The sequence below is a fragment of the Thalassophryne amazonica genome, chromosome 4 (genome assembly GCF_902500255.1).
Source record: "Thalassophryne amazonica chromosome 4, fThaAma1.1, whole genome shotgun sequence".
NCBI lineage: Eukaryota > Metazoa > Chordata > Actinopteri > Batrachoidiformes > Batrachoididae > Thalassophryne > Thalassophryne amazonica.
In genome coordinates this window covers 80,462,601-80,476,039 of record NC_047106.1, presented here as the reverse complement: position 1 = coordinate 80,476,039, position 13,439 = coordinate 80,462,601, and the positions used below count along the sequence as shown (strand labels likewise).

Sequence of the window (13,439 nt, the reverse complement as noted above, 5' to 3'; positions counted from 1 at the left end):
GCGCTGCTCCGTGTTGTGTGACACAGCGCAGCGCTGCTCTTACAGACAGAGAGTAGACTTTGATGAATCTGCGTGCACAGCAGTCAGTGCGTGCGGGAGAGAAAAAACACTTGAGTATCAATCTTTTTACACAAGGATCGTTCAATATCAATACCAGCGTTGGTATCGATATTAGGATCAATCCGCCCACTTCTGCTTGCTAGTACTTATATCCTGTGGTGGACACAATTCAGCTAACAGCTAATTTCTGAAGTTAACTTTTTCGTTAGCAGATTAGCTCTTCAGCTAACGTTGAACACCATTATAACTAATCACTGCTTTATTAAAAACACATCCAGATGGTGAAGAGCAGAGCCTTAGAACATGGACTACTAACGGTGAGTCACTGATCAAAGCTGAAGAGTGGCTTCTGTGTGACCACTCATCTACACAGACCTGATTGGTGGATTGCTGCAGAGATGGTTGTCCTTCTGAAAGGTTCTCCTCTCTCCACAGAGGAATGCTGGAGCTCTGACAGAGTAACCATTGAGTTCTTGGTCACCTCCCTGACTAAGGCCCTTCTCCCCCCATTGCTCAATTTAGATGCACAGCCAGCTCTAAGAAAAGTCCTGGTGGATCCAAACTTCTTCCATTTACAGATGATGGAGGCCACTGTGCTCATTGGGACCTTCAAAGCAGCAGAAATGTTTCTGTATTCTTCCCCAGATTTGTGCCTCGAGACCGTCCTGTCTCAGAGGTCTACAAACAATTCCTTTGACTTCATGCTTGGTTTGTGCTCTGACATGCACCGTCAACTGTGGGACCTTATATGTAGACAGGTGTGCGCCTTTCCAAATCATGTCCAATCAACAGAATTTACCCCAGGTGGACTCCAATTAAACTGTAGAAACATTTCAAGGGTGATCAGCGGAAACAGGATGCACCTAAATGAGCTCAATGTTGAGCTTCATGGTAAAGACAGTGAACACTTAAGCCCCCGTCACACATAGCAAGAATGTGCAGGACCCAGGCCGACACAACAAATATTACCATAATCGGACACCATCTGGAGGAAAAGAGGTGTGGTCAGCAGTGTCAGAACGCATCCAGATGAATTTGTCCACACCTGCACGATGGCATCCAAAGCGTATGTAGACAACAGTAGATGACAGAGACGGCTGTCAGACTGCCAAAAAAACGCTTTGAAGACTGCCTGATGTCCAAACATCTGGATGGCAAACACGGGACCAGAGTGGGAGGGAGCACTGTGTTCCTCCCTTTGCACAATCCCTGCCGGTACTGAACATCGCAGTACAACTAACGTATGGACCCGACTCACGTCATATGTCTCAAATGGTGCGGTCACTCACTCAGTCATGCAATCACATCTGCACTCATCCTCCACTTCCCAGCACTACTGACCTCACGTGCAGGTGCGTGTGTGCATAGAGCAGTGGTGCTGGACTGATGACATGATCGTTGGGTGGGTGTGTGTGTGTGTGTGTGTGTGTGTGTGTGTGTGTGTGTGTGTGTGTGTGTGTGTGTTCATAACGGCTGAAAGAGCTATGTGTGCACAAGTTTTTTGTGTGTGTTTTGGCTCACTTCAGCGGCACAACACAACTCTGGACACCGCAATGGTTGGATTATCACATGGGATTTATTTTGCGTGGTTGATTACAGCACACAGCAGCCGACTGAGAGGATTTTAACCACAGGCTGCGGTCTCGGCTCCATATCCATCTGCACTGTGAAACACTCCTGGGCCCCTGTTGGAGGTGACATTCATGTTTATTAATGCTGTCATTGCCTGGCACAACAGTTCCATGTCATATCTCCTACAGATTTAGAAGGCGATCATATATTACAGCAGTGAGATACGTTCAGCTCCAAGCCTGATGCGTGCAATGACACGTTACTGCGCATGAGTCCATAGAGAGGCGCAGCTGCCCGTGGTATATAGAGACATGATGGAGACAATAGCTCACATTATTTACGTCGCCCATAGGAAGGAATGGACATATATCTGTACTGTAAGATCTATTGTGGATATAATAGCCTGTTCAGATTTCCGGTGGCATGTGCACAGTAGTGCACGGTGCTTTCAGTTTCATAGTCACTGTTTACATTCATTTTACATGATGACGCGTGCCACATACATATCAATAGTTACTTTCCGCTCCGGGGGAGGGGGTGCATTGGAGGTGGACATTATTATACGTGGCCTGTGCAGGTCAGAATATATAAATTGCAGTCAGATGGTGTTCCGATTGTACATGGACTGCCATCAGATACGTGTCCCATCTCGACTGTGCCCAGAGGCTTTTGAACATGCGCAACACACTCAGGGTCTCCGCCCAATTGGGAACAAGTATGTGGACTCTTGTAGATGGCTGTCAGAAAGTTTTCAAACTGCAACTGGACACTTTTCGGATGTGGGCCGAATCGTCATTCTGATGCCATTTGGCCTCATTCTGGCTAAAAAAGAAAAAAAAAATCACACTTCTCATTATGGGGTATTGTGTGTAGAATTTTACAGAAAAAAAAATGAATTTCATCCATTTTGGAATGAGGCTGTAACATAAAATGTGGAAAAAGTGCAGTGCTGTGAATATTTTCTGGATGAACTGTTTGCCAATGTGACGTAGAAGCCATTATATTTTCAGAGTAGTTGCTATTATGTGACAGCACACCATACTTGTCCCCTAAGCTAAATATCCCAGCTTCTAGGCTGCCCGAGGCCCATTCTCCTTATATAGTTGGAGCTGTAACAGAAAAACAAATCAACATGTGGTTCTTATGCCAAAAATCGCGTGGTGGCTCTGAGCAAAATGGAGCAGCACAGCATATCAATGAATAGGAAATAGTTACTTTTAAAAACAGTGAGATGATGCTAATTTAGCCCCCCCCCCCCCCCCCCCCAAAAAAAAATAGAATAAAACTAAAAATTTAAACAATTCTGTTGCATTTACTGGAAAATGTAATGTGATATTTATTTATTTATTTATTTATATATTTAGTAAACTCACTCCGTTTGCTTTACAGGTTGTTCTGTAAAGTTATTTGTGTATTTTTTTACTTTTTAATTTTTTTTACAGAATTATTCTGGCAACCACATCTGCCAGTCTTTATTATTATTATTATTATTTTAAAACAAGGCTTTGTTTATTTGTTTAGCAGCGGCTGCAGAGTGGCTTACATAACTTTCTCGTTTCTACTATGATCAAATGTTTGGTCTGGTAAAATCTGCTTCAGTTGTCACACAAATGCAGTGGAAGAAATGAATGTTTAATCGAAATGTAAAAATACAAAGTGGTGATGCCTCAGAGATTCACATACTTGCAGTAAGTATTTTGTACTACTCCGCAGTAATCTGTGCGTTTTTCTTTGTCGGTTTTAACCGTAAATGGGTCGAACTCTCCACATAAGTGGCACACTGGCAGCAAAACATCTGCACACACATGTAGGCGTGCGAGCAAGTGCGTCAACATTCGTGCGCACGCTCGCCTCGACTGCGTCGTGTGGCTCGTCCCGTTAGATGCACGCGCTGTCATTCGGCGGGCACACGCGCAGCCCGTGCTGCTGACACCACCCGCGCACACTTCATTACAACACTCACGGTGAACCAGTCTGGGATTCCTTCATTACTCTGGCCTGGGATGCGCATTTGGAGCGGAGAGCGTCCCGGGGGCATTTTTACGCGTCGCGGCGCTCGAACGGTCACAGCGGTTCAAGACACTTTGGCTGCGCGGACGCGATGTCAGGCGCCAGGTCCCTCCTGAAAACACCGAGGTGAGACACTGTTTATCGTCTTGGGATAACAAAATGTCGACAAGAAATTATTCTGTCCAAACAAAATCTCTCAAACAAGATGCACTCGTGTGGTTTGTTTGGTGTCTTTTAAGATTTACCAAGTTAGATGAATCTGCATTGATGTTTCTTTTCTTTCCTTTTTTTTATTGAAGCGACAGTTTAGATTTCCATGAAATCTAATGGGATTTTAAGGCACAGTGTTTTGTGCGCATTAAAATGCACGCAATGTTGCAGAAAAGCCGCTTTCACAGTCCGTGTGCAGCATGGCCCGTGCGCTATTTCACGACCAAGTATGTTTAACCTTTACTGTGGATTGTCCAAATGCTCTGAATTCAAGCTTCAAAACTTAAATTAGAGGCGTGGAAGGATCCTAACTTATTGTTTTTGCAGAAGTTGTCTGTTTGGCAGTGGAGTGAGGCTGAGGACGCGCACTTTTCAGGGCTTAATGTGTTCTCGGATCATGGTCGCGTGCAGAGTACCTGCCAGTCACGATGCGTACGTGATGGAAAGGTTATTCGGTGCAAATCTTAGAAAGGAGGTCGTGCGTGATGAATCGGTCTGACCATTGGCCGCCTTTCAGTTTCATCACAAAGGCTACGTTGGCATGGTCACAATAGACACATCGCCACATGTTAATTCCCTGGTTTGATTTATTTATAATACAGTGTTGCTGTATTCTGTGTGCATCAAACACTTGTCAGTTTCGTTTTCTGAGTGTGCAGTATTGCTGATTTGATGCTGATACAGAGCAAAATTGTTTGTGTTCAAAATTTGAAGTGTTAAAGCTTGTCAGTGTAAAACTTTAAGCTTCTGGTGTTAATTTCAACCATATTTAACACCACATTGTTAAATCATATAATGTTAATTCACCTCTCTACAGTTGTTTAACTCCATCTATGATTACGTGGGAAATGAAAAAAGAAGAAGAAATGTCTAAATGTATAATACAATCAGTGGCGGTTCTACACTGAATTACTTCCCGGACGAGACCCCCTCCTTGCCCCCCCCCCCCCCCCCCCCCCCCCCCCCCCCCCCCCCCCCCCCCCCCCCCCCAAAAAAAAACAAAAATCAGTCAAAATTTTGCACAAACAGCCAGTTTTTCTTTTTCCTGTTTGTAAGTGACCATTATCTGATCTCACAGCAGTCATATCACCAGTGATGACATAGAAAGCAGAATGAAATCAGAACTGAAGCTGATCTCTGAGCACATACACAAAGGAAGGTAATATGAAAAACACATAAATTAATCTTGAGATGTTCAGATGGCTTATAAAACAGCAAGGAGCCCAAATCTCACATCAAATAATTTGATTTGGCACAGTCACACTCTGCTATATTCATTTAATCTAGTTCTGTAAACTGGTCCAACATACCTCAGTTGTTTAAATATTAAACAGAATATACTGTAATATACAATACAATTAATTATTCAATTCACTGCAGCTAGTAATGTGAACGCAGCTCAATTTCTAAACCCTCAATAAGCAGGCTCTCCTGCAAACTTTTTTCCATGAGTGAGCAGTTTGGATATAGCTGTGCATTCTGCTGGTGGAATGCTCACAGATGTGCATGCGTCATCCCACAAAAAGACAGAAATGTGTGATTGTTTATATGATGCAGTGTGGCACATCATTGATGGAATTATGAGTTGCAACAAAATGAACTCTGGTCCACCTGTCACACATAGAGATGTATATTATTAAAGAAAGAAACACGAGGTCAACTGTTGACTCTTTAAATATAACAGTTTACAATAAATGATGTGTCAACTGCAATAAGTTAATGGTAAGTTTCCATGACCTATTTGCATGTTCCTTCCTAGAATTTTTTGCACTCAAGAGCACAAAGCAAAAATGGCATAGTCATAAAGCCAAATGTGCAAAATGGACTATTTTGCATATTTAATCTATTCTTGCATCTTATCTATTCTCTGTTATAAGCGCCTTGGGGCAACTGTTTGTTGTGATTTGGCGCTATACGAGGTCTGTCCGTAAAGTATAGGTCCTTTTTATTTTTTCAAAAACTATATGGATTTCATTCATATGTTTTTACGTCAGACATGCTTGAACCCTCGTGCGCATGCGTGAGTTTTTCCACGCCTGTCGGTGACGTCATTCGCCTGTGAGCACTCCTTGTGGGAGGAGTCGTCCAGCCCCCGGTCGGAATTCCTTTGTCTGAGAAGTTGCTGAGAGACTGGCGCTTTGTTTGATCAAAATTTTTTCTAAACCTGTGAGACACATCGAAGTGGACATGGTTCGAAAATTAAGCTGGTTTTCAGTGAAAATTTTAACAGCTGATGAGAGATTTTGAGGTGATTCTGTCGCTTTAAGGACTTTTCACGGTGCGAGACGTCGCGCAGCGCTCTCAGGCGGCGTCATCAGCCTGTTTCAAGCTTAAAACCTCCACATTTCAGGCTCTGTTGATCCAGGACGTCGTGAGAGAACAGAGAAGTTTCAGAAGAAGTCGGTTTCAGCATTTTATCCGGATATTCCACTGTTAAAGGAGATTTTTTTAATGAAAGACGTGCGGGCAGATTGCAGCGTCGGCTCGCAGCCGCCGCGACGCTCCGCCACAGGAAAAACACCTCTGTTGGAAGCCTTGAGGACAAGTTGGAACATCTCCAGCTGATAAACAATTTCTCATATACTCACTCCACTGAAAGCCATCAAAAGCCAACTGGATTTTAACAAATGGTTATCAACACGGAGGTGTTTTTCCTGTGCCGCCGCGCCGCGTCGGCTGCGTCCCGACGCGCGGACCCGTCCGCACGTCTTTCATTAAAAAAATCTCCTTTAACAGTGGAATATCCGGATAAAATGCTGAAACCGACTTCTTCTGAAACGTCTCTGTTCTCTCACAACGTCCTGGATCAATAGAGCCTGAAATGTGGAGGTTTTAAGCTTGAAACAGGCTGACGACGGCGCCTGAGAGCGCTGAGCGATGTCTCGCACCGTGAAAAGTCCTTAAAGCGACAGAATCACCTCAAAATCTCTCATCAGCTGTTAAAATTTTCACTGAAAACCAGCTTAATTTTTCGAACCATGTCCACTTCGATGTGTCTCACAGGTTTAGAAAAAATTTTGATCAAACAAAGCGCCAGTCTCTCAGCAACTTCTCAGACAAAGGAATTCCAACGAGGGGCTGGACGACTCCTCCCACAAGGAGTGCTCACAGGCGAATGACGTCACCGACAGGCGTGGAAAAACTCACGCATGCGCACGAGGGTGCAAGCATGTCTGACGTAAAAACATATGAATGAAATCCATATAGTTTTTGAAAAAAATAAAAAGGACCGTTACTTTATGGACAGCCCTCGTATATATAAAATTGATTGATTGATATTACCACTGTGCACTGTTTGTGACTCAGCATGCACCGTGCTTGTGTGTGCAATGGTCTCTGCACACATTTTCATATGAATACTTTTAGTAAATCAGGTCCAAAGTGTCTATGTACTGTATGCCCACAGTAAAAAGTGTTGCTTTAACTATTTTGATGTGGTTTTAACACCCTGATAGTTTTATCTCGTTAAGTCTTGAGTAAAAATAGTGTTTGAGCAAAGGCAGTGCTTTTACCTATAGTTAGGTTATACTGTAGATTCAAATCCAACCTAACATTTTTATCACATCCGTCCAACTTTATTACCAAGCAGATATTAGGTAGATCTGGTATCTCAGTGGATAAGGAGCTCATCTGCCAATATGTAGAGCTGAGTTTGAATCCCACTCACGCTACCTGTCTGTTTCCTTGGACAATATCATCTTGTACTTGTTTTACTTCATGAGCTAACTGTAATCTGATAGTGTTGATTTTGTGACACGAGGGTATTATTAACACTACTCAATGTTAGCAAGTGTTAATTTCTGCAGTGTTGAAATAATTCTGGATGAATGCTAAACAATTACTACTTCCAAAGTGTTAATTTAACACTGAAAACAGTCGACACATACAGACACCTTCCAAGTGTTAACTTTAACGAACTTTAACAGTAGCGCTGGTGGTTTAGTTGTATACAGCTGGCTATTTAAAACATATCTGTTTGTCGACAGTCCGACTTTACCAACATTTTATCTTAAGGGGGTTATACTGTAAACATTTTTTTACAGTTGTGTACAGTTACCGTTTTAACTTAAATATATACTTTGTAATGCTGTGAGCATTAAAAAGTTAAAGCACATCATTGCACAACAGAGGTTTGTGCAATGGTTCAACATAAAGGTCAGTTCTTAATACCCCCATCACACTAGAGGCCCAATGCCATCCAAATGAAAATTCGACCCACATTCTGCGGGTGTCATGGTGCATTTGAGGATGTCAGCCAGCAGTCTGAAAGCAGTCTAAATAGGTGGCAAACTTCCTGTGGCCATCCCAATCGAGATGCAGTTGAGGTGGTAATATATCGAACAGCGGCCAGAGTGCAGTCTGATCGCAATCTAACTACAATCTACATATTCGTACGGCATGAAAACAGCATTCAAAGCAATCTGATCGTGTTCGCGGGGCAGTTCGACATTGTGTGGTGGGACCATCGATTTCTATTTACTCACTAGATGGAGGACCAGGGCGATCCGCTCATTCACTGGCTGTTGCCAGAGCGCCGCCATCTTCATTATCGTCTAACAACCAGACATAAATAGAAATCAATGTGGGCATGATCAATGTTTTCAAGAGAGCTTCACCATAAAAATGCGTTTTCCGTGCTTTTACTGTGCTGTTACATGTAGTCAAACTCAGTCCCACATTTGTACAGCCACTATTTGTCAAAACAAATACAGAAGAGGATCAGACTATTTATATAATAGACTGGAATGAATTTGTTAGTCCCAGACCAGATAGGAAATTATATCATCAGTTTGTCAAACACACTGTCTGCCATGACATGAGATACTAGTTTGATCCTTAATTAATTTCATTATGAAGTTAAGTTAAAGATGGGAAATAATCAGGGATGAAAGCATGAGCTTCGCACACTTGCATCATATTAAAAATATTAATATTAAAGACTACTCTTAACCCGCCTGAGGCGGCGCTTTTACGCAGCACTTCTCTGCAAAATATTTCAAATAAATAAATAAACAAAACAGCCATGCCAGCCAGGGTCAAAGTAAGATTATTCATTAATTTCTGGACCAAGTTGAAAGAAATCTGAAAACACTACACTGGAATATGGAGTACATCAGAGAGAAATTAATCTCATTCGTGTATTTCTAAAGATGGCGGAGGGTGCAGCACACGGTATTCCTGCTGTCCCTGCATTTGTTTCTTCTAGACTGAAACCAGAGATCTACACCACAGTGGATTGCAAAACTATTGTGGAAGATGAATTTTTGAACTTCCTTGTCGTGAAAGCTAGAACTTTAAGCCAGGATGAACTTATTTTACTGGCAGCAAACACGTTTGACTCTGAGTGGATTGAGGCCTCTAAGAAAATCCTGTTTGAGTTGTGCCCTACGACGCAGCGTAACATCTCACATAAGGGAGCGCAAAAGGACATTAATAACATAAAGAGCTGTTTAAAAGTCCTTAACGAATGCGGAGAAAATGTACCGCATTTTGTATCTCATTATCTGGATGATCTGCCTCCTGTAACATTCTCAAGCATGGATGTTTGTGCCCTGCTTAAGAAGATGACGCAGCTACAAGCAGACGTTGGGGCCATGCGAGGTGTGCTACAGATGCAAGTGGATATGTGCGCAGATCTACATGCGATTACAATCGATGTGAACCGCCGGGTGTGTAGCCTGGAGAAGGCTGCAGATGAGACACGAAATAACGGCCTGGGCTCACGTGCACCAGCGGCGCTGAGGGCCCCCTGCGGTGACAGAGGCTGTGCCATGGTGGATGCAGGCGCAGGGACCACGCAGGTAATCGAGGCTATCGGGGCCGCTGCTGCTTCTCCCTGTGTGCAAGAAGAAGAAGAATCCTCCTGGATCTCCTAAGTGGAGTGATGTTAAAAAGGGAAGGCGACAGCTTAATACGGTGATGCGCGTGGATGCACCTGGGGCGAAGAAATTGAGTAAGCCTCTGGCAATTGTGGGCACTGGTGCAGCGAGCAAAATAAAGACGGTGACAACTAAGTTGGTGAGTGTTTATGCCTCCAAATTCTCTCCTGACTTAGATGTACAGACACTAACTGACTTTATGCAAGAGCAACTTGGCCGTGACGTGACATGCCAGAAAATCGCCAGTGCTAATGATAGATTCTCCTCGTTTAAAGTTACGGCTGAGTGCAAAGATGTGGTGGAGATGTACAATCCAGAAATCTGGCCGGTGGGCACTTATGTACGGCGTTTTTATGAGCCACGTAATCGGTCCGCTGCTGGCCCCAAAGAAGCCGCTGTCGTTGCACGGACTAGCAGGGCCACATTAGTCTGTGGAGCGGAGGCGCAATCATTTTTAGATATGAGCCTGAAAGTAATTTCATACAACTGATTTTAACTCAGACATTATGGACAATAAATCAATATTCGCTAATCATTTGAGTCAGTTTTGTGAGGACAATGGTTTAATACTGTCAACTAGAGCCCTCTTACCTGCAGACAGTTTCACCTACATAAGTGAGGCCTGGCACACCACGTCTTGGTTGGACCATTGCATACCTACAGCAGATGCTCATGCATCTTTGACTGATATGAAAATATTTTATGAGCTTTCAACAGCTGACCATATTCCATTTGGGATGTAAGTTAATTGTCAGTTTTTACCTGTAGTGGAAATGTATAAAAATGAAAGTTGTCTGTCTTATGTGGATTGGACCTCTCTCACAGCAACTGAATTACAATCCTATTCTGTGATCACTGATGATCTGCTGAGAAATATCTACCTGCCCAGGGAAGCTCTTGCGTGTAAGGATGCTAATTGTAAAAACTCTGAACACAGAGCAGCTGTTAGAGCTATGTATGAGGACATTGTCAAAGTACTGCTCAAATCAAGTGAGTCCCTTCCAAAAACTAAATCTAAAAAGCAGGTAAGGCCAGGTTGGAATTCCCATGTGTCTGAATTTTTTACTAAGACTCGAGAGGCGTCTCAGGAGTGGATATTGGTTGGGAGACCAAGATTTGGGCCTATTTATGAACATAAACGAGTTATACTTATCGATATAAGTATGCAGTACGTTTTATAACTAAGAATGAGCAAGCAATGAGAGCTGACTCAATGGCAAGAAAACTTGCTTGTAACAACACTTTTGACTTTTGGAAAGAAGTAAAACGCATCAAAACATGTAAGACATCTTTGCCAGGAGCGATTGATGGCACCTCTGGAACTCAGGACATTGTGGAGCTTTGGTGCCAGCACTACAGTAAATTGTTTAACAGTGTTCAGAGTGAGCCCTGTATTTTGAATGATGTGGAACATGTAGATGCAATATTGTCTCAGGAAGTGCTCAAAGCTATCACTAAACTGTCTAATAATAAGGCCAGTGGGCAGGATGGGGTTTCAGCTGAGCATTTAAAGTATGCAAGTGCAAGGTTAGCACCACTGCTATCTATTTGTCTCACTGCTCTTCCTGTCCATGGTTTTTTACCTGATTCTTTGTTAACTGTCTTGTTGGTCCCTGCTGGACAGGATCTCAAATGCTATTAAATCATCTGATAACCAGTTTGGTTTTAAGGCTATGCTGGGCACAGATATGTGTGTGTGTATGCTCTAAAAGAGATTGTTCAGAAATACAAGAGACAGAACTCTTCAGTTTTTATGTGTTTTTTAGATGCATCAAAGGCGTTTGACAGGGTGAATCATTGCAAATTATTTATGAAATTACTTGAAAAAGGTGTACCTAAATATATTGTGCGCATTTTAATTTATTGGTATGTGCAGCAAACAATGCAGGTTAAATGGGGAAACAGTGTTTCTGCTCCATTTAGAGTTCGCAATGGAGTCAGACAGGGGGGAATCCTGTCCCCAGTTCTATTTAATCTGTATCTTGATGAACTGTCAACTAGGCTCAAAGCATGTAAAACTGGTTGTGTTGCTGGAAACATGGTTCTGAATCATCTACTCTATGCAGATGATTTAGTAGTCTTTAGTCCAAGCACTGCTGGTTTACAGGAGTTATTAAACATTTGCTCAGCTTATGGGGGGGAGCATGACATCAAATACAATGCAGCTAAGAGCTTGATTATAATCTGTAGGACCAAAGAGGACAGACATATGAAATATCCTGATTTTTATCTGTCAAATATTGTATTGAGTATGACATGTAAAATCAAGTATCTTGGGCACATCGTCACTGCAGATATGACAGACGATGATGATGTCTATAGACAATGCAGAATGTTGTATGCTCAGGCAAATACACTCATGCGTAAGTTTGGCTCTTGTACTGATGAGGTAAAGCTGACATTGTTTAAATCGTACTGTACACCCCTGTATACGGGTCACCTCTGGACTAACTATAGAAAAGCCAGTCTGCAAAGGTTGCAGGTGGCCTACAATGATGCCTTGCGTGTGCTTTTGAGGAGGCCACGATGGACTAGTGCTACAGAGAAATTTGTCTCTACACGAGTGAACACCTTACAGGCTGTACTAAGGACTTTGATGTACAGTTTTATTTGTAGACTCAACAAGTCGGACAATGAAATCATAGTGGCACTCACAAATATGCAATTCAGCTCCATACGATTCCAGTCAAGCATGTGGAAACACTGGTATGGCTGTCTTTTGAAACTGAATAATTATTGTTTCTTCTCTGTTTTGTCTGTCTTTAAAATGGACTACGAGTCTGGAATAAAGTTTGAATTGAATTGAAAAATATATTCTTATATGGAATACAGGGTGGGCCAATAAAATGTTACCACTTTTTGATCGTACACAAGTTTTTGAAATGAGAACTTATTCAAAAATTTTATTTACAGACTTGTAACAGAAGTATCAAATTAACATTTGATACCAAAGGTTTCCCACTTTGTCTCTTGTTTTTCGCACAGTTCAATAAGTGATGACATGTTCAATCCATGCTCCTCTTCTTTGGATTACAGCTGCAACACGCACATTGAAGTTTGTGATTGACATTGACACACATCTCAAGAGGGATTCTCCAAATTTCCTGATGGATGTTGGTCTTCAGGGCCTCTGTGGTCTGTGGGTTGCTGTAATTGCCTATGAATTAAGAAAATGGTAACATTTTATTGGCCCACCCTGTATACAATGTCAAAGCGACTGTCGTGACCCACTAAACTGAAAGAAAAAGCAACACACGATCTGTGTTAACCCTCTGGGGTCCGAGGGCATTTTTTGGACATTTCACTGGCCTGGCATAAATGTTTTATTATTGCTGTTAAGAGCTCTCCCCGCATTCCACAATCAAGTTTTATGTGTCTTTTTCTTTTTCAGGACAACCTGTGTTTTCATAACATATATGCTTTTGTTGTGTTTTATAAGTGTAATAAAGATTTACAATCAGAAATAAGAAATGAAAAAGTAAAGCGTAAAATAATTTTCCACACAGATTTATTCAAAACTCACAGTAAACTATAATAAACAACTGTTTTGACACTTTATAAAGGTAATTTGAGGTCTATTGTGAAAGACTGTACAACAAAAAGGCTCAAACAATAAACACAAATGCACATTTTGAACAATATATACAAAATGGTCTATGTGTTTTGTTTGTCTTCATCTCAAAGCAATTTCTGTCTGCTATTACACAA

At 42.1% G+C, this 13,439-nt stretch overlaps 1 protein-coding gene across 1 annotated transcript in view; it reads left to right on the top strand.

Annotated features, from left to right (window-relative positions):
• The first annotated feature begins 3,562 nt into the window (after window positions 1-3,562).
• Window positions 3,563-13,439, top strand: part of sphkap (SPHK1 interactor, AKAP domain containing) — a 207,383-nt gene continuing 197,506 nt past the window's right edge. Inside the window, 1 exon segment of the mRNA XM_034168147.1 lies at window positions 3,563-3,768. Coding sequence (XP_034024038.1) covers window positions 3,734-3,768 — 35 coding nt within the window. The 5' untranslated portion in view covers window positions 3,563-3,733.